Source organism: Neolamprologus brichardi, chromosome 6 (genome assembly GCF_056152115.1).
Source record: "Neolamprologus brichardi isolate AB-2024 chromosome 6, ASM5615211v1, whole genome shotgun sequence".
Taxonomy (NCBI): domain Eukaryota; kingdom Metazoa; phylum Chordata; class Actinopteri; order Cichliformes; family Cichlidae; genus Neolamprologus; species Neolamprologus brichardi.
This window is the reverse complement of record NC_142109.1, coordinates 34,305,486-34,330,269: the sequence shown is the minus strand read 5'-3', so window position 1 is coordinate 34,330,269 and position 24,784 is coordinate 34,305,486. Positions and strand designations below refer to the sequence as shown.

At 42.7% G+C, this 24,784-nt stretch overlaps 1 protein-coding gene across 1 annotated transcript in view; it reads left to right on the top strand.

Moving 5' to 3' along the window:
* Window positions 1–7,691: 7,691 nt before the first annotated feature.
* krt222 (keratin 222) overlaps window positions 7,692–24,784 on the top strand; it is a 30,035-nt gene continuing 12,942 nt past the window's right edge. Inside the window, exons 1-4 of the mRNA XM_087842185.1 lie at window positions 7,692–7,895; window positions 14,468–14,550; window positions 19,318–19,471; window positions 20,552–20,845. Coding sequence (XP_087698311.1) covers window positions 7,692–7,895; window positions 14,468–14,550; window positions 19,318–19,471; window positions 20,552–20,845 — 735 coding nt within the window. The remainder of the gene's footprint in view (window positions 7,896–14,467; window positions 14,551–19,317; window positions 19,472–20,551; window positions 20,846–24,784) is intronic.

Sequence of the window (24,784 nt, the reverse complement as noted above, 5' to 3'; positions counted from 1 at the left end):
GGAAGTACCGCCGTGTAATCCATTTATTTCAACAAAGTAACTGTATTCTAAATACCACCTTTTTAAACGGTAACTGTAACGGAATACAGTTACTCATATTTTGTATTTTAAATACGTAACGGCGGTACATGTATTCCGTTACTCCCCAACACTGTCTATAGATTACTTGTGTAGAACTGAAAGGCCAAACCAAACCATAAAGAATACTGATGTGGCTTATATCACAGTGATGGTGCTGCCGATCATAGCAACCGATCAATCAGGGGTATTTGTGATGTCACAGATTCCATGAGGGGGTGGAAAAATACTGAAGTGTGGCTCATTTGATTTAAGCGACAGCGCTCACATCGCAAGGGCATCGTGAACTGGTTAAAGGACAAACTTGAATGTAAGAGATTACAGGATGACCCCGACCTCAGCAACGGGACCACTCTCACCATCGAAGTGTGTTTGCTTTTGGTGTGTGTGATGTGTCTTCATTCCACCTACTTCAAGGCTCAGTTCTACAGGCAGAAACATGGGTGTGCCATGGGCTCCCCAGTTTCACCCATCGTGGCCATTTTGTACATGGAAGAAGTGGAAAAGAGGGCTTTGCTATCCTACCCTGGAACACCACCAAGCCATTGGTTCAGGTATGTAGATGACACCTGGGTGAAAATCAAATCTCAGGACGTACCACATTTCACAGATCACATTAATTCGGTGGACCGACACATCAAATTTACCAGAGAGGATATGAAAAGTGGCAGGTTTGCCTTCTTAGACTGTGTCTAGATGTCCCCCATCAGTAATGGGGGGACATCTGCCAGGGAGGCAGAAGAACGGCACATCAAGAAGGCCCTGAGTAAATGTGGTTATCCCAGCTGGACTTTTGTCAAAGCTGGAAAGGCTTCTAAAGAAAGCTCCAGCCGATCCAGGAGAGAAGGACAACCGCTGCCCAAGCAAAAACCTGCAGTGATCCCATACGTGTCAGGAGTATCGGAGCAGTTTAGACACATTTTTTTCTAAACACCGGGTCTCTGCGGCTTTTAAACCCCAAAACACGCTGCGCCAAAAATTGGTCCACCCCAAGGTGGACTCTTTGTGTCCCCCGACACAAACAGAGTAACATAGTGTACGCTGTTAAGTGCCAGGAGGATTGGCAGGATTTATACATCGGGGAAACCAAACAACCTCTGGCGAAGCGGATGGCACAACACAGAAGAGCTACCTCGTCAGGCCAGGACTCTGCAGTCTATTTACACCTACAGGCCAGTGGACACTCTTTCAGTGATGAGGATGTAACATCCTGGACAGAGAGGAACGCTGGTTTGAGCGCGCAGTCAAGGAGGCCATTTACGTGAAAAGGGAAAGACCATCTCTGAATCGAGGAGGGGGCCTAAGGGTACATCTTACAATGCTGTGATTGCAGCCATTCCCCAACTCTCTGTGAATGGTGCTCATGGCCATTGATCAGTGGTCATGAGAATTTGCATAATTAAGATTAAGGAACTGACCTCACAGCCCATTGTTCCTTCAGTGGGCTGGTTTCAGTCATTATGCAAATGTACTGTTTATAAGATTGGAAACCTGCAGTCGGCTGAGACTGAAGAAGTCACCTGGATGAGTGACGAAACGTTTCTCCCACTAAAAACGTCCAGATGAACAGAATCAACTTTTGGAGGTTTTAAGTGAAATTATCTAAAGAATAGCACAGTTTGTCTGTTCAACATGTTTGTGCTTCAGATTTAGTGAGTGAAATTCCAGATTTTTATTAGTCTGTTAATTAAATGGTTAACGGCACCAGGCCCTCTGACCACCACCAGTAGGCAACGGGTGAAGTGTCTTGCCCAAGGACACAACGACCGAGACTGTCAGAGCCGGGGCTCGAACCAGCAACCTTCCGATTACAAGACAAACGCCCAACTCTTGAGCCGCAATCGCCCCTGTTAGCACTCACTAGCAGCTAAGTGCGTGCGTATGATGCCCATGGACCGTAACTGAATGCAGCAATATATCCTTAGCGCTCCACCATCTAGGTTAAAAGGATTCGAATAGTGTCCTAAAAGTGCTGGCTGCTGCTTAGAGGGAAAATACAAACACAATTACCTGAAAGATGTCAAAACTTTCTGCAGAGGTGATGGTACATGGCCTGCATTTGTATAGTGCTTTTCTAGTCCTTAAGGACCCCAAAGCGCTTTACACTACATTCAGTCATTCACACACACATTCACACACTGGTGATGGCAGCTACATTGTAGCCACAGCTTGGGGCGCACTGACAGAGGCGAGGCTGCCGGACACAGGCGCCACCGGGCCCTCTGACCACCACCAGTAGGCAAACATTGGGGTTAGTATCTTGCCCAAGGATATTTGGCATGCAGCCAGGAGGCAGCCTGGGATTGAACCACCGACCTTCTGATTAGTGGCTGACCTGCTCTGCCACCTGAGCTACAGCCACCCACAGGTGAGGACGACCTGGTCTCCTGTTGTGTTGTCCTTTACATTAGTCATTTGGCATTGTGGAAATAAAAACATTTCTTAGTGAAGCTTTAAACAGCACAATGATTGATAATAGTGATTTGAGTAGAAACATACTTCATGGTGCCTGAGCGAGCGGTTTACAGGGATAAATAAAAACCGACCCAGGTTAAAGTATAACTGTTGTGTACTTTATACCACAAGTAAAAGCACATGACACACGCTTTAGCTGAACATAACCCCTACAGCAGAGTCTGGTGGAGTTTATGCGAAGTTAATCCATTCTGTAGTTTTGGACTTAACCCACAATAGTCTCTAAATCAGATCTGAAGTGACTGCTGTGGTGATACCGTGTACGAACAAAAACTGTTGGCACTGAGTTGGTTTTAAACAGTAATTACGAAACAAAGGATGAAAGGTATTTTGTGTTTATAACAGGTTTTTTCTGTCAGACACGTTTAGCAAAAGGCTCGTGAAAATGAGGGATCGCATGAAGAAGGATCAAAGAGCTGTTGGCGCCCCTCCTCCCTCGAAGGAAACAGAGGTCGAGGAATGCGACGAGGCAAAGTTCACGTTCGTGAGACTGTTTGGTGGTAAACTCATAATCCGGGGTGGATTTGTTTTGTTTTTCCACTCTCTTTTTGGGCAACTAACGCCTCCACCTTTTCTCCTTAAATTTGTGTAACAAGTTAACACCTGCTTAAACCCATCAGTTAAATGCAGTGCAATAAAAAAAACATTCTTGGATGTCTGAGGGAGCAACACGGCATCCAGAAACAGGCTCGATGGCATTCCCCCGTCACACTTGCAGCAAAAATCATGTCACAGACACCCAAAGCAGAGCCACCTGCTACGCCCTAAGAGCGTTTTTTTTAAATCATGGAAATGTTTTTTGTTTCCTGGATTTCAACTGACTATCATCGTTGCTGCTCACCTGCCAATCCATCTTACTGACAGGGTGTGGGAGTGCAATGACAGTAAGTGTCCTGGCATACGAGTCTGGCATTGTTTAGTTAGACAGCGTGCTTTGTGTGTGTGCGTTTAATTATTAAAATCTACACAGCTCATGTCCCGTCACAGACGTATTCTCCTTCTCTTGCTCTTTCACTCTTTATATCTGATTTTTTGTTCTCTGCACATGAACCCATTTCCTGTCTTTTCTGACCACGCTGATAGATAACCACAACACCCACAACCATCAGCGAAGCCACATGAAAAAGTCAGAGATAAAGAATGAAAGTCTAGACAGAGACAATATCAGGTTGCAGCAGCACAAAGAAGCTCAGACGTGTGTAATAGTACCCACACATCCTTTCTCTTATCAAAACATGCTTGTTTTGGCAAGCAAATCCAGACAAATCAAGTATTTGCAAATCCACAAACAGGGCTCTTTGAAAACAAAAAAAGGCGTCCAGGTAAAGTGAAACGTTCATCTTCTTAAAAATTCATCTTTGTGAGAAATTTTTAATGTAGCAGACCTTAAAGTGATACGAGTAAGTGACAGAAAAGAGAAAAAATCCTGCTCTTCTCTAAAAGTCCCAAAAATGGAGCCCAAGAAATAAAACTAAAGGTTGTTTAATTTCATGCACTTTTCTTACATCTCTGTCTCTGCAAACTTGCGATCCTTGAGACCTCAGAATTAGGGAGACATATAGGAATACATATACATATACGTTTACAAAAAACTTGAATTTTACAGTGTTTATTTATTTAAAATTATTTATTCAAAGTAAGTTAAATGTCACCCTTATTACTGTCCCCCCAGCCGGGTGTGTCCAAATTCAGAGGCTGCATCCACCTGAGGACCCGACCTTCGTGGTCTAAGTGGGTCCTCCGAAAGCCGGGTAGGCCGGAAGTTGGCGACTGTGACGGTCTAGCCTTCAGAATTACGTCACGAGCTCTCTCGGTGGAGTGAAACTCTGCCGTCTGCTCAACCGGACACTGGCGTAAATTCTCGACCATCTCACACTTCTGTTTAATCATTTTTCTGTTTGACGCGTATTCATCTGTGTGAAAAACCCCGGAGGATCCTCCCGAGGGATTAATAAAGTTTCATTTAATCTAATCTAATAACTTAGATCTCAGCCAAACAGATTTACTCATGAACAAATAAAACACTGGAAAAAGTCAAACAGTAACATTTTTAAGTTATCTAAGTGGTTTGTATATCATGTTTAACCTGAGTAGCGAAAGTCAGCGGGGGTTTGAAAACGACGTGCCGGGAGTTCGCTGTTCTCGCCGGCTCAGATATTTGAAGTTCACACAGCTACATTCTCGCCTGAAAATATGTCAAAAGTTTATTTTTTGACCCAGAAAGAGAAATAAGAGTAATATTAAAACTAAGTAGCTGCTGCCACCGTTGGAAACTGGAATTGGCTCAGTCGCGCTATGAATTCTGGGATATGGTTTTTCATTCCCAGGAGGGCAATGAGATTCAGGATTCTCCCGGAAAAAATGGGAGAGTTGGCATGCATGCTATAATGTGCAGTAGTGATCTACTATCAATCTACTGTTGTTGTTTTGGTTGTAAAAAAACACGTCGATCGCTGACAAGCAAATGGCAAAACTTAACTTATTAGCTTTATTTCTCTTTTAATGGAGGACAAAAGTGTATTTGTAGACTGTTCTGAAACAAACAAAGAACTTTTTAAACTTATCGTCTTTTTAGAGGCTGACATAGCTTTCTTGGTGTCAACCTTGTAAGCACAGACAGTATGATGGATGGATGTAGCCACTGTGATGTCATCGAATGGTTTCTAATTCCTGCTCTGAAGTCTTGAGATGAGCGTTATTGATGTAACTGCTGAACCACACACAAACTCAGAATAGTCCTCCTTTCTGAAACTTAAACCAAAATCTATAAAACTGACTCCATGTTTTATTCAGTATGACCCAGACTGTATCCCAATTCAGGGTCTGCAGCCTTAAAGTACGCAGCCTTAACGGTCCACAAAGGCCGCGGACTCAAAGACCGCTAAGGCCGGAAGTGCGAGGCTTGTGAAATGGGACGGTCTAGCCTCCGTCGCGCTGCCCAGGTTGCCTAGCAACCATGATACTAACAGCTGGAAACGTTTCATACAGCTTTGTTTGACAGAAATGAAGGAGAAAATCTTTTGATCATTTGTTTGTTTGTTTCTACATGAGCTTTGATCATTCTCTGATTAAGCTCAGCTATTGAACGGCGTATATTTTAAAGTAAAGGCTTTAAAACCAAGTTAGTACAAACGTCACTAATGTCACATAACTTTGCCGACATGTGGCCAACAGGAATGTTTTAATGTTCTTCGTTATTAAACATTTGCACATAAATAAGTGACATAATATTCAGTACTTACTTAAAGTTTACTCTTCGGGCGCCGCTTATCCGCCGTTTTTTTCGGCAAAATTATCCACACCCACCGCCGCGCTATGCATTCTGGGATATGTTGGGCCACGAAGTCTACACCGCCACATCCTTAAAATTCAGGGAAATTAAGGACACATTTGAGGGCCGCATTTTGAGCAGCCTTCGAATTGGGACAGCCTTCGTCGCATCGCGGTGACGTAATCGGCCTTAAAATGCGGCCTTTAAGGCTGCAGACCCTGAATTGGGATACAGCCTATTTTTCAGGAAAGACTTAGAGAGGTCAAAGGCCAATTTTCCCATGGACTTGGGCAGGAAGTCTTTTGGCAATGGCAGCTACCGCCCCTGGTGGACATTATGCAGAATGCACGTTCAAAGTTAATTTTTCAGAGCTGAAAGCAACGTTCATCTTTTATACTATGCTTAGAATTTTGATGCCAAAGGCAGTGCTGAAAGCTGCAGTAACCTGGGTGGCTGCTGTGGCTTTAAAGGGAGTTGACCCAAAGATTCGCAGGTAAACAAGCCAAGTTTCAGTTATGAATTCATGTGACACAGGGTGGAAAAAAACACCTCAGTTTGATCTTTAGGGATCTGTTCGTGGCAGTGAAGCCTGAGTAATCTGATCAAAAACTCACAAAGCTCTGTCATTCTGCTTGTGAGTTCATGCGAGTTCAGCTGATTTTGATTTTGTCTTACAGACATTACACACGCCCACCATCAACTTTTAACATGCACTTTTGAATCCTCCGTTGAGCCTTGTTTTTAGTTTTTTTCTTTTCTAGTTGTTACAGTGGCCCACCCAGTTGTTTACACTGGGTTTATCCTCTTAAACATCGAGAGGAGAGCGTGTTTGAACCACACCCCACCTTAAAAAAACATACCTCTCTTATCATAACACATTAGCCGTTTCCATGATATTATTGAAGTCTAAGATGATGCCGCAGAGTCTGTCGGCTGAAAGCAACAGAAAGCTACAAACTCCAGATGACATTAAGTAACTGCTTAAACAGTAGTTAAGAAAGCATATCTGCAGTACTTGTAACCAAGGGAATATAAAAAAACCACATAATAATATTTGGAAGAGAAAACCTTTGGCCCAGACAGCACAAACACATCCAACCAAGGCTGTCATTGAGCAAGTCTGCACAAAGAGTGAGAGAGCGTTCAGGGACACGGGCTTCACATTCATTACAGTGAATGTAACTTCTCATTACTGGACCATTCACACACACACACACACACTCAGGTCCTGTCACTGTGTCTCCCTGAACATTCCCTCCGCAGCTTGTGTTGCTGCCTGTTTGAAAGCAGATCAGTAATCCTGGATCAGAGAGTACAAAGGGACCCCAGAGCGTTGGTGATGCAAGCACTGTGTCCAGCGTCCAGCGCTTACCCCACATGCTGCCTGGGAGGGGCCGAGGTGGGACAGGGAGGAACGTCCCTGCCGTGACTGACCCTGAAGACGAGCGAACGCTGATACCGGCAGGCCAACCGGCAGCCTGTCTGCTCTGTCTCGGGGACCTGCTGCCGATGACCTGGGACACAGTGGGAAGTGCTCTCCAGCGCTCGCTGTGGAGGAATGCAGCTAAGCTGTGAGGAGTGGTGGACTGTGTGACCGGGCAAACAGTGACTTACATATACTGTGCTTCATTCAGGGAAGGCCACGTTGCAGCAGGTGAGTATCACTAGGTAAACATTTACCTTGTAAACGCCTTTGGCAGCGTGTGGGTTTCACACTGCAGAGAAAGTTGTAAGCTGTTGTGAACACGCGACTGTCAGTCGTGAAAGGTTTGGCCATCACCGGCACCACCAGCTGCGTCATTTGACTGTATGAAAATTTCACAGGCTCAGCAACTGCGTGTGACTGTAAACATTCGCTCTCTCTCAGATGTCCATGGACTCGCTGCAGGACTCCAGTCACACAATGTGGGGCCTGAATGCTCGCTTGAAGAGCTTCTTGGAGCAGGTGAACCGGCTGCAGGAAGCCAACCAGCGGCTGGAGGCTCAGATAGCCAGCTGGGGGGTCAGGAACACCTCGCGTTCCCAGGACTGGTCCAAACAGGAACAGACCGTCAAGGAGCTCCGTGCCCAGGTCAGATGGTATAAAGAGTTATGTAAATTTCACAGCTGTTTGACATAATTGTGGCGCTGCAGTATTATTTCTACTCAGGCTTTATAATAATCAGCTCAAGGCCATCTTGCAGCCACAGGACAGGAGTGGGGGTGTATAATCAAACAATGAGTGCAGTAAAAACACAGCCTATTGTCTAGTGTAGTGTAGTGTCGATGACAGCTGGATGCAGCATCCTGTGAACAGCCTCGAACACGTTTAGTTAAAGGATAGGATAGGTGGTTAATGGCACCCTGTTTTTAGGACCATCACACAGTTTGTAAAATGATCTGCCTTTTACTTCTGAAGTTCCTGTTAGGACTACATACAAGGACCGCAAATTTAATCCGTTGTTGATCATTTTTAATTAAATATGCGAAAGCTAGATGTAACTTTGTGGCAACAGTTCATTCACGGCTGGTAAAATAATTTGACAACTACAAGTTAATTTATCACAAATATCAGGCCGCAGGAATCAGATGAGTTACTAAAGGCCAGAGATGTGAAAAGCTAGTCGACTAGACAGCGCTGCTCGTCGATTAATCGTGTCATGGCATGTGACACGAAGTCACTGGAGAACAGGCATGTCCAAAGAAGGAAGGCTGCTGCTGTTGCACTGCTATATTCAAAGTTAGCTGTCACTGTGTGTGTGCACTCGTTTCACTGACACGTAAAGCATGATTTGGTTATTATAGAATGTAGTTAACAGTTTCAAATAGCTCATAAACACACAGCAAGATTTTTACTTTTTATTTCATCTGCCAAACTCAGTCCAATGTTATAATATAGTTATAATATAACATAGTCAATTGGCTTCCAGGAGCAACACAAGACAGCATTGTGCGGTTAGTAGCTCACAAGTCAAGGTTAGCTAGTGTTGCTTAATGCTATTGACGTTTGCATGGAATAAAAACTTGAAAAAGCGTAACGCTAACTTCAAAATAGAGAAAGTTGTGCATCAGGGCTGCAGCCGACATGTTTTTGGGGGCGGGGGTTTGATCTCCTCTCAGTTTCAGTGCTCCTCAGCAAGCAGCTGAGCTGATGATATGATTGCAATACCAATCATCAACCTGAGGCCTAGGGTGTCCTGGTACCCTGTGCACTTATGGGCACCCTTATGTGCGAGCATGGTGTTCCTCCCAGTCACATAACTCCAGGTCACAATGTCATTGCCCTCGTGAGCACATCTGCCCTGAGTAGGGCAGACGGGGCATCTTCCAGGACTCCACTCAGGGACCCTACTGGGTACATTGAGATGCTGTTCAACTTATAAGCACTGCATTACAGGCACTGAACCGAGGGGATAAAAATACACCCACCCCTGCCTGCCACCTCTCAGTGTCAGTCCAACCGCTCTCCAACTAACTGGTTCCAAGTTGTGCACTGAGGTGAGTCTAACTATACTTAGCCATACGCAGTATCCCTCTGCCTCTAGGACTACCTCACACTCCTTCCCTACCAGACAGGTGACGTTCCACCTACCCAAAGCCAGTTTCAGTCCTCAACAAGAGCCCAATCCACATTGACTGGACCCCTATGGCCCCTCCTGAGTGTGATTTTGCTTTATTATGTAATAAAACAAATCATTGCAATTGTCCAATACTAAAATCCAAATACTAAAGCATGCCAAATATCCTTGGGCAAGATACTAACCCCAAATAACCCCAAAATGCGTCCATCGGAGTATAAATGTGTGTGAATGTCAGTTAGAAAGCACCTAGGAAAAATGTGCTTGTGCGAATGGGTGTGAATGGGTGAATGCACAAGTTGTATAAAGCGCTTTGAGTACTCAGAAGAGTAGAAAAGCGCTATATAAGAACCAGTCCATTTACCATTTATCATAAAGACATGTATGTCATGTAGATTTAAAGCTTCTGGTTTATTAGTTTTGAAACTGTTACGAAATCAGTTTCACCCCGGTTCTTTTTTATTCCTCGAGGCATCCAGAGACGGCACCGGACTCAGTAGTCATTTTCACAAAACCTTCATTCATCTTCAGTTAAGCATGCATCTTCTAGAAGGGGAGACGTGCAAGGCCGGTGTCCCTCTGCAAATCTTTCACTCCTTTGTTTGTTACAGTCAGCTTTATAGAAGTGACCCCATCATAAAACCCCCATGCTGTGCTGCAAACTCTGTCTGTGGGTGTACACACGAGCACGTGAGTGAGTGTGTGCGCGTACCTGTGTGTAAGTGTGAGTGCACGTGAGTGAGTGTGCATGTAGGTGTGGGTGCGTCATAACAGTCAAAGCACTGTGTGTGTCTCTGTGTACGTGACTTCCTGCCGGTCATAAAAGTAATCTCCTCACCCAAGCTACACCAAATTCCTCTACACAACATAGAAAACAGAGTTAACATATTACAAACACTGAGACCCCCACTCTGCATCCACTGGGCCATTGGCCTCTTGTTGTCTTACATTTACAGATAAGCATGTGGAGAGTCTCCTGCAAACCTGCTTCTAAGTTATAACAATTATGAGTTTTTATTAAAGGTACAAGCATCAGCATCAGCAACCCCCACTGTAGCTTCCTGTCTCCTTTTATGACAGGCTGACAGTGTCCATAAATTCCTTTCCCTGTACACAATTACACACTCTCAGCCTACAGCGAAACCAAACTAAAACACACAAACAAATCCTTCCCTATTCCTCTGATCTATTGCTGGACCCTCTCATCTAAGCAAATTTAACACATTATATTCTAATAATTATTTTCTTGTACTCACATAATACATAACATTTTTTTTAGCTAATAATCATTTCAGGTAGGTAAAATACTTTTAGACTTAGTTTATTATCATTATTATTATTATTATCATTATTATTATTATTATTATTATTATTATTATTATCATTATTATTATTAATATTATTATTAAAAAACTAAAAGGCATGGAATTTTGACATGTAGGATAGGGTGAACAAGTGGGTCTTCAACTTAGTTTTAAAAACCTCCACAGAACATGCCTGCCTGATATCTTGAGGAAGGTTGTTCCACAAAAATGGGGCACTAAAAGAAAAAGCTCTCCAATAGTCTTTTTTCTGGCTCTAGGAACTTTTAAAAGGCCAGAGTCTTGAGATCGGAGAGCACGGGATGGTACACAGGGTGCAAAAGGTCAGAGAGGTATGAAGGTGCATTTGAAGCCTTGTAGGTGAGCAGCAGGACCTTGAAATCTGCTTGAACCTGTCAAGGTAGCTAATGAAGAGATCTCAGTACTGGTTTCCCAGTTTTAGTTAAAATGCGAGCAGCTGCATTTTGAACCATCTGTAAACCTCTAAAACTTTTCTTTGGTAGCCCAGAAAGGAGAGCATTACAATAATCAATACGTGAAGACACAAATGCATGGACAAGAACCTCTGCAGTGTCGCTTGACAAAACTTGTCTGATTCTGTTTCTTAAATGATAAAAGGCTGTCTGTGTTGTCTCTCTTACGTGAGACCTGAAAGAGAGCACCATGTCGAACCACACGCCCAAGTTTTTTACCTTTAACATTAGTTATCATTGTAACAGCCTCGGTATCAACGAGACTAATCGAAGATGTTTTGCGTACTGTGAGAGGGCTCGCCACAGATATAGAAAGATATGTCTTGTGCCCGTATCGTTGCGCTGCCACAGAGACCCACGATTGATGGCTGCCACGGAAAGAATGCGGAAGTGCTGAGTCAACGACTAACAGCAGCGATCTCCCGTGACTCAACTGATGGTTTTGAGCTGCTCCCTGGATTTACTGTCACTTTCTTTACACCGTGCATAAGTAGGTGTCACTGACAGACACTAATTAGTAGTTCACATGTTCCCATGACTACCACAGACAAACTCAGCCAACTTCATTGTCTGTGGATCCAGGGAGTGCTTCCAAATAAATGTTAGGGATTAGTCCTCTATTTGTCTTCTTAAGAAGTGCTCAGTTGAGTTACATCACAGGAGACGGGGCAGACATTACTCCATGATGTTGTCAGTCTCCTGACTCACATCCTCACTGGGAGTCAGAAGCTGGGATTGTAATGTTCTATCCATATAATGAGTGAAGCTTGTGATGGTGCTTATGGTAAAAAAATAATGGTGGAATAGTCGATGTTATCTTTGGCTTTCTTTCAGCAAGGGTGTGTCTTCTTTTAAAAGTTTTGTACTCATAAGAAAACAAAGGAGAATGAGGGCGTGTTAAGATTTTTATTTGTGTTTGATATAATACAAGGATCCAATGTTTTATACTTTGCTGTATTAAAATAATATTAGAAATTATAAAAAAAAAATGTGGGATTTGATATAAATCCCTACAGAAGGTGTATGCTAAATGAACTCTCCCACGAACAGTATGTAAACAGGATGCGCAAACTGGAATACCGATTGGCTTTCTGAGTGCAGAAGTGACATGAGGAGAAATAACACTCAAAGGATCGATTTTAGCTTTACCTGTAAATTAAATATATCAAGTTTATATTCAACAAGCTATATTTTGAGGTATTAGTGTAATTTATGTTAAAAAAAAATAAAAAGAGGAAGGGCGTGAGCTGAATCGAGTCAATCGCATCATCTTTGATGTACAAATGCTTTGTTTTCTTCTGAATAGGCCCAATTCATAACAGTATCTCTTCAGAGTCTGTCTGCGTCTGATAATATGGGGATTTTGGCATGCAAAGTCGGATGGATTACAAGCATGAGGCGTCTATAGCATGGGTTGGGCATTTCTATAGCTCCTTTTTAATCTCACTGACCACTCAAAGTGCTTTAGACTACAAGCCACATTTACATTTTCACACAAAGTTATATTGCACTTTATTTTATGCATTTAGCTTCTTTGTGTACGACCAATTTAGAATCACCTCTTAACCTAACATGCATGTCTTTGGACTGTTTAGCAAGCCTGAGTACTTGTAAGCCCACACAGGGTTTAGGAGAATACCGTATTTTTCGGACCATCAGGCAGGCCGGATTATAAGGCGCATTAAGCGAAACAAAACAGTCAGATGAGTCAAATTTTACTCAACTCATTCTTCTTGCTTCCTCCACTTCCATACGGAGGCCCACAAGGGACATGGGAGAAAAAAAAATTAAGATGAACTTTTGGCCAGATCTTGCAAAACAAACTCGGGATCTAGCAAAAGTTGAATTCCAACATTGCGGCAGCTACTTAGTTGTAATATTACTCTTTCTGGATCACAAAATAAACTTTTAAGATAGTTTGAGGCGTGAATGTAGCTGTGTAAACGTCAAATATCTGCTCGGTTTACAAGACATCACATATTTGCAAAGTGCTCCGACGTTCTCGGAGATGTCTGACACCCACCATCTCAAAGCTAATGGGAGGTCTAACGCGAGATCTGGCAAAAGTTCATCGTAATTTTTTTTTCTCCCAGGTCCCTTGTAGGGCTCCGTACTTCCATACCATTGATTCATTAATGTTGAATTCTCTCGCAGCTGCTCTATTCCCATGTTGTTGCAGTATATTAATGACTAACCTCTTATTGTGGATGGATTATCTCAGTTGTTCTCCTGCCTGAAGTTTGGTCCATTTACAGCATCCACCATGCAACTGCATTCGTTCGTAACCAACGGGAACCCTCACGTTAACTTTTACAGAGTGGAAAAAGGTTAGCGTTCGTCCTCCAGTTTGTTATGCTAACATAGCTGTGTAGCTAGCGATCACGTAGCACATCATTATATACCAGCTAGCCCAACTTCAGCAACCCTAAAAAAGTCACTGGTGTTTATTTGTTTATTTATAAGGAACCCCATTAGCTTCCACAACAGTGGTTGCTAGTAAGCTGTTTAGTTTTCTGTCTTCATTTATGTTGGAAGTGATAACAGCTGTAGGTGGAAACTAGCGAGCTAACTTCCTGCTAACTTCTGACTCCGTGAAATTTAATAAATTCTGTTTTCATGGATGCCTGGATATAAAACTTAATTGTTACATCCGATAAAGCAGTAACGCTGATCATTTTATTAAAGATGAAAGAATTTAGACAGTTTTTAACTCTTAGTGATGCCGCAGTGTTCGTTTGACTTTGGGACAGAATGAGACGGAGTTTAGGACCCAGATTACTCCGCCAGGCTCCTGACTACGGTAGCCGTGAGGCTCCAACAATCTATCAAGCAGTGCGGCTTCATAGCTCACAAAAGTCCTACTAAAACATTGTTGACAGATTTTGAGCGCCGTGTACCACATAAAAGGTCAGTAAGCACAACCAGAATTCATACATCAGGCGCACTGGATTATAATGGCCACTGTCGATTTTTGAGAAAATTAAAGGATTTTAAATGCGCCTTATAATGTGGAAAATAAGCAGACTCCACACAAAAGAGTCCAGAGATCACGAGATTCAAACCCAGAACCTTCTTGCTAAAAGTCAGCGGTGCTAACCACTGCAGCGACTTGCTCTCCCACTTTTTCCAAGTTTTGTGACTTTGATCTCATGATTTGTTTCTTAGAGAGCTGTAGCTTTGATCATGCCATCAGAACATGGAAACTGTATGTATAGAATCACCGGTTGGGTTTTGCCTTGACCTCCAAATCTAATCACATCTTATTTGCTTTTTTGTTTTTTGCTTTGTCAGGTCGGTAAACTACTGATGGAGAACGCTCAGCTGGCTTTAGAGTCTGACAGCATGAAGTCCAGAGCGGCTGCCATCCAGGCCAGGTCAGCTGTATTTGGCTTTAGTTTTCCTGGAAGCTCCAGTGCTCCTCTTCCTCAATCAATACAATTTTCTGATTATTAATTAGCATTAGGTATGATTTCATATTGCATAAACCTATTGCATCTATTTTATGTCCAAAGTAATCGGCCACAGTGGGCAAAAGACATGTTTTTGTTTGTGTGCAACTGGTAGTTTTTGCCAGATGACAGGAGCTAATATGGGATAATCATCACCAGCCAATAAAGATGTTTCAGCGTTTGAGGCAAAGCTGTTGAGTTCAGAATAAAAGACTTCCTGTTTTCATCCTGCTGCAATGCTTTTCCAGCTCCCCTTTTATCGCACTCAGGCCAGTTCCCGCTCCTGTGAGCCAACCTGCATACAAATCCAGGCCTGACTTTGTGCCGCGTCGGCACTTTCACTTATGTATTGATGCAGAGTGACAGAGGCCTCCCCCCTCCTCACCACCACCACAATCAGCACCACCTCTACCTCCCTCACACACCTCCCGCCTGCTGTCGGATGTTAACCCCTAAAGGACAGCGGCTGAAATACCTGCGTCTCTTCCTTTTATGCCTCCACCTGACGAGTTTCCTGACCATCTGTCTGTTTATGATGCACTAGGATGACTCCAAGGTCTTTTTATGTCCTTTTCTCTTTTAGTATAATTTCTGCAGCGCAATGACTCACAGTCATGTGGTGAAATAAAAACTTCCAGCTGATACCAGAGACTCCAGCCCCTGGTTAGACACTCACTAGCTATTCTTAGAATTGCTGTTTGCATTAGTCAATACTTGACCTTCGAGTGACTGGGTGGGGTTAGCCGTATGTTTGTATGTGCTCTGATATTTTTAATAATGAAAATGTTTCCTACAGTGAACTGGATCTTTGATGTGGCTAGGGTAATGGAAAGTTTTGTGGTCTGATTTTATTTGTAATTTTCCACTTTTAACCACTACATTGTGATGTAGTGCAGTGAACCATTGCTATAAGACATAGAGCAAGATTCAGAGATATCTTGAAGTATGTGGTTTGATAACAGAGCAGACAGGCAAACTTAATGCTTTCTCTGTTTTCTTTGTATTATTGCAGGGTCTTTACCTTGAAATATAAAACACCTTGAGGCAACTGTTGTTGTGATTTAGCGCTATATAAATAAAAGTAAATTGATTTGAGTTGAAAGCTGTAGATCTTTCGGTCTTTAAAGCTTGAAGGAAGCAACTGCACTTCTTTAAGTTTGTCATGGCACTGAGTCTGTGACCCAGTGTTTTGTGTTTGATTAAGTTATATTCCTTGATTATTTGTTATTCGTGGCTGGGTTTCTGTTTATACTATATTTGTTGTTCTATCTCCTAGTTTCGCTCACTGTGTTCCACGGTGCATCATGTCAGTCATGTCTCAGTGTCTAGTCCGTGTCTCTGAGGCTGTATCCCAATTCAGGGTCTGCAGCCTTAAAGTACGCAGCCTTGACGGTCCTCAAGGGCCGCGCACTCAAAGACCGCTAAGGCAGGATGTGTGAGGCTTGTGAAATGGGACGGTCTAGCCTCCGTCGCGCTGCCCAGGTTGCCTAGCAACCATGATACTAACAGCTGGAAACGTTTCATACAGCTTTGTTTGACAGAAATGAAGGAGAAAATCTTTTGTTCATTTGTTTGTTTGTTTCTACATGAGCTTTGATCATTCTCTGTAAGATTAAGCTCAGCTATTGAACGGCGTATATTTTAAAGTAAAGGCTTTAAAACCAAGTTAGTACAAACGTCACTAATGTCACATGACTTTGCCGACATGTGGCCAACAGGAATGTTTTAATGTTCTTCGTTATTAAACATTTGCACATAAATAAGTGACATAATATTCAGTACTTACTTAAAGTTTACTCTTCGGGCGCCCCTCATCCACCGTTTTTTTTTATCCACACCCACCGCCGCGCTATGCATTCTGGGATATGTTGGGCCACGAAGTCTACACCACCACGTCCTTAAAATTCAGGGAAATGAAGGACGCATTTGAGGGCCGCATTTCGAGCAGCCTTCGAATTGGGACAGCCTTCGGTGTGCCACTGTGACGTAATCGGCCTTAAAATGTGGCCTTTAAGGCTGCAGACCCTGAATTGGGATACAGCCAGTGTCTGCGTCTCTGCGAATGTCTCATGCTTCCTGTTTTACTTTGATAGTCCCTGTCTTATGTTAGTGTATTCTGTTTTGCTTCCTTTGTCTCATTATGTCTGATTTGTCCCAGCTGTGTTTCCACCTGTTCACCATCCTCTCATTGTCCTGCCTGTGTATTTAAGCCCTGTGTCTTCCTGTCTGTACGTTGGTGGTTTGTCTGTTTCACCGGTTGCATTTCTCTGTGTTCCAGGCTCCATGTTCCATTTGTTCCAGTTTCTAATCCCAGGCTTTTGTTCCTTTGTATCACTTGAGTTTCACCCAGTTTAGGTTTTGTTTCAGTTTAGTTGCTGCGATGTTCAGCTTTTGTTTGTGTTTCGTTTTCCCCGCTGTAATTAAAGCTCACTCGCAATACGTCATTTGTCAGAGCCTGCACTTGGGTTCTTTCTCAGTTCAGTTCAATTCAATTTTATTTATACAGCACCAAATCACAACAAAAGTCGCCTCAAGGCGCTTGATATTGTAAGGTAGCCCCTACAGTAATACATACAGAGAAAAATCCAACAATCATATGACCCCCTATAAGAAAGCACTTTGACGACAGTGGGAAGGAAAAACTCCCTTTTAACAGGAAGAAACCTCCAACAGAACCAGGCTCAGGGAGGGGCGGGGCCATCTGCTGTGATTGGTTGGGGTGAGAGAAGGAAGACAGGATAAAGACATGCTGTGGAAGAGAGATTAGTATATATATTTCTCTCTTTTTTTCTCTCAGCACTCCACACGTCTGCCGGCACAGCCTTGACAAAGTTATTTGAATCCAAGGGGATTCAATAAAATTCATGCAATAAAATTAAAGGTTAAAAGATTAGCCCTTCTGTGGAACTAGCTCCCTGTTGATTTTCATCTTTTGTCCAGTTTTCTTTCCGTCGAACCAAATGAATTGTGGCAGATGGTTTTAACAGGTTTCTTTCTTTTAAAGGGGAGTTTTTCCTTCCCACTGTCGCCAAGTATGTCACCACAGGAGGTCGTCTGATTATTTGGGTTTTCTCTTTATTATTATTGGGTCCTTACCTTACAAATGCACCTTGTGGCGATAGATTTGATTTCACGCTATAAAATTAAAGTTGAATTAAATTGAGTTGGATTTACTTTTGTCTTTAAGTGTGAGGTGGGAGCAGTTAACGGGTTCCTGCCTGAGGATCTCGGGCCATGCGCTGGTTGGCACAGGGTTCCAGTGTATTCTGGAACAAGGCCACAAAGAGCTTTAAGAGTAAGAAGCAAAATCTTGGAAACAATTCTAAAACTAATGAACAGCCAGTGTAGAGTCAGTAAAATCTGTGTAATATTTTTAGACATTTTCATTAGTTCCTGAAAAAAGTCTTACTGCTGCATTTTGAGTGATTTGAAGTCTATTGATCGATTTTTGATTAATAGCTTGTAAAAGAGCTTTACAATAATCTGTCCAAGAGGAAAAACTGAGTGTGGATTATACCGACCCTCAGGTGGTAGTACCAGGGATCAGGTGACCTTATTTACATGTTTCTCAAAAATGCTTGTCGTGTTGTCATTGTCGCCCTCTTCTTCCTCCTGCCTGGTCTTTTTAGGGATCATCTGTCTCTGTCTCACCCTGTCACATCAACCTTCTCTGCGATCTTCCTCCATGTTGTCTGGACCAATGATAAGAATTTCTGGGGTGTTTTCTTAGTTTACTGTCAAATTGCCCTACTCAGTCATGTCAGTTGCTAAATTAGCTCGGTCTCGAGCTGGAGCGATAAATAAAACATGACTTTGTCCATACATCCGCTGCAAAATTCAAACCCAGATCCTTCCTCTTGTGAGGGAGCATTGTTGATCACTGCGCCACTTTGGACCCTGGCATGTCACAAACAGTGCATATGAGCATTTCACACACAAATCCAGGATTAATCAAGATGTTTTCATCAGATTTACAAGTTGAAATACAAATGACACATCTTTAACCCTAGTCGTCGTTTACACTTCTCTGAAACAGTTAACTGGAAAAGCAAAGGTTGAATCTTACAACACAGATTTCAATACAAAGATCAAACATTTGATGCACATTTAAATGCTTGCCACAGTGTGAGCTGTGACCCTGTGGTGAGTCCTGAAGGTACTCCAGGTAGGCTGCAAGCAGTGATTTTTAATAAAACACAAAAAGCTTTTGACTTTTTGTCATCTATAAAGTACCTTTCAAATGTTTTAAATTAGAAGATTATATAAAAATCAGGATTAATCAAAGAAAAACCTGGAATTTAACTTGAATTATTATTCATTAATTTTAATTCATGTGACGTCTTTCATCTTATTCTGCTGCGTTTATCAGCTTATTCCATTTTATTAAACATTGGCTGCACATGATCTGCTAAACTTCCAGTTTGAACTGAACCAGATTAAAGCAGATGCTACCCTGGACTGGTTTTGCACCAGTTAGATGTTAGCTGGTCCTCTAATCAATCATAAATTGCTCAGCAGGCATTTTTAGCTCAAGGTTGAAATTGGGATGAATTCATATTTTTGTAATGGCCTCAAAAATGCAAGTTCCCCCCCAGAAAACAATGTGAATGGATGCCGGGTGGTTGGTGTGTTCATGCATTTTACTGTTTAAATAATAAAACTAGGTTGACGTGTGTCGATATCCCCTCGCAGGTGCGAGACCGAAGAGAGGAACACCAGGCGTCTGGAGGAAGAGGTGGCTCTGCTCAGGGAGACCAAGAGGACGGCAGATCACAGCAGCATGATCCTGCACGCAGAGGTTCACCGCTCCATGACAGAGCTGCAGGAGATGCACCGGGAATTTGAGGTCATTAAATGTTCTTCTGTCTTGCCTTCTCATTCGTCTTTTTAACTTTGGTCTCTTTTCTGTCCTCCTGTGCTTTTCCATCTGCATGCACAGTAGAAACTAGCTCACCCCTATAACTTCAGCGAGAACATTCAGGCTGCAAAACTCCGTAATTCTGAGACAGAGTAGAGGAAGAAGAAGAGAAGAGGCGGGAAATTACAGTACCTGCATGTATGGAGGAATGAGTTGACATTTTCTTGTTGGTGCTGGATTCAAACTGTCATCTTGTAGGGGCTGGAAAAGAGCAGAAACCAGCCCCTACAAGTCTATAACCAGTTTTCACACATTTCCACTGCAAAAACATTGTGGTGCCAAAAAGCTGCCATCGGCATGGAACAAACTTAAGGCCTTTGAAGCTTTTATTGTCAGTGGCTGTGGAAAAGAGGTACATGATGAGGCACATTTTCAAGAGACTGTCTATTAACTGCATCTCGAACTCTCACATTAAAAACAGGATGAAAAACAATTTCCGCACAGTCTTTGTTTGTCCCTTCACTCGTGAACGCTACATGACCCTTAAGTGGTTATGATATATAGAATGTGCGTAATAGTCCTGTTTAGATCTGTAATTATAGGAATACTTGTTATAATAACACGTAAATTATAAGTGATCTGTTCCAACCTCGACATAATAGTCCTGTAATGACTGGGTGTGCACGAGCGCTTTTTTCCCTTGTGTGAGAAACACTTCACCGTGACCTCGTCCGTCCCTCCTCCATCTTTTCTTTCCTCCCTCCTTATCTTCATTTTCTCATTCCTGCTGACTAATACTCCCCTCCCTCACTTTCAGGATCCTGTCGTGCACACACTTGTGCATAAATGTGGTATTGATCCCTGCTTCCTCTTTCTCTCCTTGTCTCTCCACATGTGTTCCCACTTTTTTCTCCTTTGCATTTTACTCACCTTTTTTCATTCACAATTTATTTTAATCCAACTCTCATCTCTCTTTTTGTCTCTCTTGTATTTTTTACCATCCTTCACTCTCCCCTCTCTCTCTCTGCTCCCTTTCTCTCTCCCTCCCCCTGGTTGGCTGTTTTGCAGGCAGCCCGGGCTCTGCAGCTGCAGCGGGCCAGCTCCTGTGATGCTCTGTTAGCGACGGCCACGGCAGCAGCAGCAGCAGCAGGAGGGGAGGAGGAGGATGGCACAGGGATGGAGCTCACCCAGCTCCTCGACCGAATCAGAGCGCAGTGCGAACAGAGCAGACTCCCCAGCCCGGGGGAGAGACACCTCGGCCTGGGCGCCATCTCAAATCCAGCCCCCGGCTTGGTCGGGCCTCCTCATGCTGGAGCTGGAGCAGCAGCAGCATCCAGAACAAACAGAGGAGCCCTCAGCGAGGTACGCATCCACTCTTACACAATCTTCACTTGTCTTTTCTGAGGACAACGGTCCTGATCTGTGCCGGTCCGACACGCCCTCAGGACCAACTCCAGGCTGTCCCACAGGCAGGGTGATGCATGTGCCCCGCTGGTGTTTGCTGACTGGGGTAAAAAGCTTGAAACCTCTCCTTCCTTGCTATATGGCCTGTTTGTGTGCAGATTTGTGTGTTTGTCTCTTTTCTCTCATCATCTAAACACAGTAGTGGTGGTCTGTGTGAATGATCCCTCACCTTCATTAAATATTTACAACCCAAAATACAACCTAAGCATCCTCATCCTGTGTCTAGTAATAGCAGCTTTGTTTTGTTTTGACGTTTCCACTCTTATTGTAGCTCAGCTGGCCTCTTTTCTGGGAAAAACACAGTCCAGAAGCTGTTTATTATTCCACGGCACCATGACTTTGGTCTGACAGCAACAATAAAGTGCCTTCGCCAAGGGCTGAGAGCGACCACGGCACTAAATCAGGGCAGGTTTTATTAAGTTCTGCTGTTTACATCAGACCCACTAACAGCAGCACAATGCAGCAGTCAAGAGCTGACAACACGGCAATAAAAAAATCAAGATTTTAGATTCAAAGACTGCGTTTCGCTTGTTTCAGAGGAGTTCTTCTTTTCCTCTAATCTGTAGGAATTAAGGCAAGGAACGTTTGCGTAGCTAAAATGAATTGTTTTGTGGGGGGCGTGAGCAGTTAATATACTTTAACTGATTCATCAATACATGGACAACCGCTTCTTGTTGTCCTGTTATGTGTGGATGTGGACTCCAGAAGTCAGACTAACACACGGGCAGGTGGAAAACTCAAAGAATACCTTTAATGAGCACGTGTAGACAGTTCAAGGAAAACAAAGTCCGAAAGGTAACTAAATCCAGAAGGAGGAAAAAACAAACCAACCAGGAAACGGGACAGGAAGGAATAACAAATGCACCGACAAAGGACTGACTGGGCTTATACACACACTGAGGGATAATGGGAATTGGACACAGCTGTAGGAAGCACAACAAATGGGGAAGATGAGACGAGGGGAAGTAAAGTGAATGCAAGGCGCAAGGACAGATGACTTATCGAAATAAAAAAGGAAGTGAAATAAAACTGAATGGGGAAACAGACACAAATGAACACAAAAGTGTGAAACTAAACTCTAAACGACCAAAAAATGAGAATGGAACTAAACTGAAAAATCTATAAAGAACAGGACAACCAAAGATTATAACCAGGAACTAAGGAACAAAGGAAGACTAAGAATTCGTTACCCAGGACCACGACTCCCATCTGTACAGCATTACTCTGTCTGTATTTTACCTTCTAATTAAACTAAGCAAGCAAAAATATTAGAAATTATGATAGATTATTTGCCAAATATGTATTTGGCAAATAATCTATCCTAATTTCTGCAGCTCTGCCGAATAATTATCTGTTTTAAATCTTAAGTGAACTGCCTGGTTCTGGAGATTTCAGCTGAGTAGACATCAGCATTTGCTTCTGCACACTGGACAATCACTTTATGGTGTTCAAAGTGCCAAAAAGCGCAGCAGTAATAGGTTATTTCAGAGACAGTAGTCTGGTTGCTGAAACAAAGTATAAAGAGCTCCACAAGACAGAAAGATAATATAATAATATGTCGGTTTAATTTTAGGAGGAGCTGTCTGGATACCGTGTAAGATTATACAGAGCAGAACATTTACAATGTTTACCTTATGAAATGTCAAAGTCTGAGTGCAAAATAGACTAAAGAATCCAAACCTCCATTCATGCATGACTTCTGTCATCACGTTCAATGGCAGTAAAGCTCTTTAAGCTTAAAGGCGCCAATTGGAGTTGTCTCTGAACAAACAAAAGTTTATATTTAGATTTTTTTAAAAGCCTGGATTGGAATCGCAGCAGATGCAATTTAAGCTTTGTATAACTGTAATAATGTAATTCTGCAGTTTTCTTGCTACTGGAAATGAAGATGAAAAGACTTAAGTCTTTTATAATGCTGTATAAGTGAGGAAAATGTGGTGCACTGATGTTTCACGGTACGCAAGCGTGAGTCTGACCAGGCAACGAACAGTATGATGCACAAATTAAAAACATAACAGGATGAAAAGAAAAGCAAAAAAACAGAAATAAGAACAAAAAACTGTAGAATTTAAAAAAATGTACCGCATACGAAAGCAGATCAAATGCAAATATTTACCCAAGCACATGTCAACAGTATATAAAGCGCACACATGAATGAGCTGTTCCAGAACAATAATATTAACCCAGTAATATAATACACATAATAATTTAACTCCAAGAACAGATTTCAGCGTCAACATGCTCCACATATAACGGCCTCATGAATAACTCACTGATATGTTCTTATGTAATATAACCAGTGTTGGGGAGTAACGGAATACATGTCCCGCCGTTACGTATTTAAAATACAGAATATGAGTAACTGTATTCCGTTACAGTTACCGTTTAAAAAGGTGGTATTTAGAATACAGTTACTTTGTTGAAATAAATGGATTACACGGCGGTACTTCCCTGTTTCATATTGTGGCGGGTCAGGACTGTTTGGGTTTTGTTTGACAGCTACGTTCTGTTGTTCCAGGCGGCAGCGTTACGGTTGCCATGGTTACAGGGTGACGCTCTCTCTCTGCGTGTTTCCTGGGTGAGAGAGCGCCTGTTGTTGTTGTGCTAAGCTAATAGGCAGAATGCTACAGGTATAGCTCTAAAGAATGTAGCATCATAGGCAGTGTAGTCCGTGCTGCAGGGAGAATGGACTGCCATACACGTTATGTGTCTGTGAGCGAGGGAGGGAGAAAAAGGAAAAGTACGAGCTGTCATCGAGCAAAAACGGGAGCTGGAAGCATGTAAATATAATAATAACCACTGCAGCCAAGAAGAGTGCCTGACGAGCCCAGTTGTAAGTAAGCTATTAAGACTCGACTGTACACCGTGTTCGTGTTTTCCTCCAAAAACAATAAGTTCCGTTGGAGCAGCCTTTCAACGCCTCTCTCTGTCTCACAAGCAAAGTTGACCCAGACAACAAAGTAAAGCTAGTTTTCAGCTACGAGCCGACACAGAACCCACCGTATTAGCCAGAGGTCCCTTTACTACGGTTCGGAGCCGCGGACCTTCAGTAACAGTAATAAATCACAGCAATAGTACATTCACGTAGTTGTAAACAGCATGATAATATATTAAGTAATCCAAAGTATTCCGTTACGTTACTCTCATTGAGTAACGTAACGGAATACGTTACAGAATACATTTTGGGGCATGTAATCTGTAATGGAATACATTTTAAAAGTAACCTTCCCAACACTGAATATAACATAACACCAACACAACCTCTTCTGTAAGAGTTTTTGTTTGGATTTTACTTCTACTACTTATCTTCTGTTGGATATAGTTGATATATGTGTATGATGTAGGTGTCATATATAGCTCGCTTCAAGTGTATGCTCAAGTTTCAAATAAAAATCGATGTATATGCAAGCATATGTAAGTAATCCCTTTTAAATCCACTGTCAGGTCAGGTCTTGTTTGCCGGTGTTATCATCAATGAGCTGCTGATTTCAGTCTCCTTGATTAAAGATCATTTTTTAATTTGTTGCAACAGATAAATGGAGTCAGTGAAGTAACAAATTATACAGGAAGTATCTTGCGTAACTTTGTTTTATCTGTCAAAATATTGTCATAAGTGCCGAGACAGCTTCACCGCTCTGCTGCGTTTTAACGGGGCGAGGACGAAGGGTGTGAAACGCCTCACAGCTGTGCAGTGTGTGGACAGCTGTGTGTACACGCCGTCTGTTTACCTTGCACTGAAACACACATCACCAAAGGCACCACCTGTGACTGCTTCGCCTCTGTGTTGTCTGACAGCGCCAGTGGGGAAAAGTACTTACTCATGAGGTGTGTGTGTGT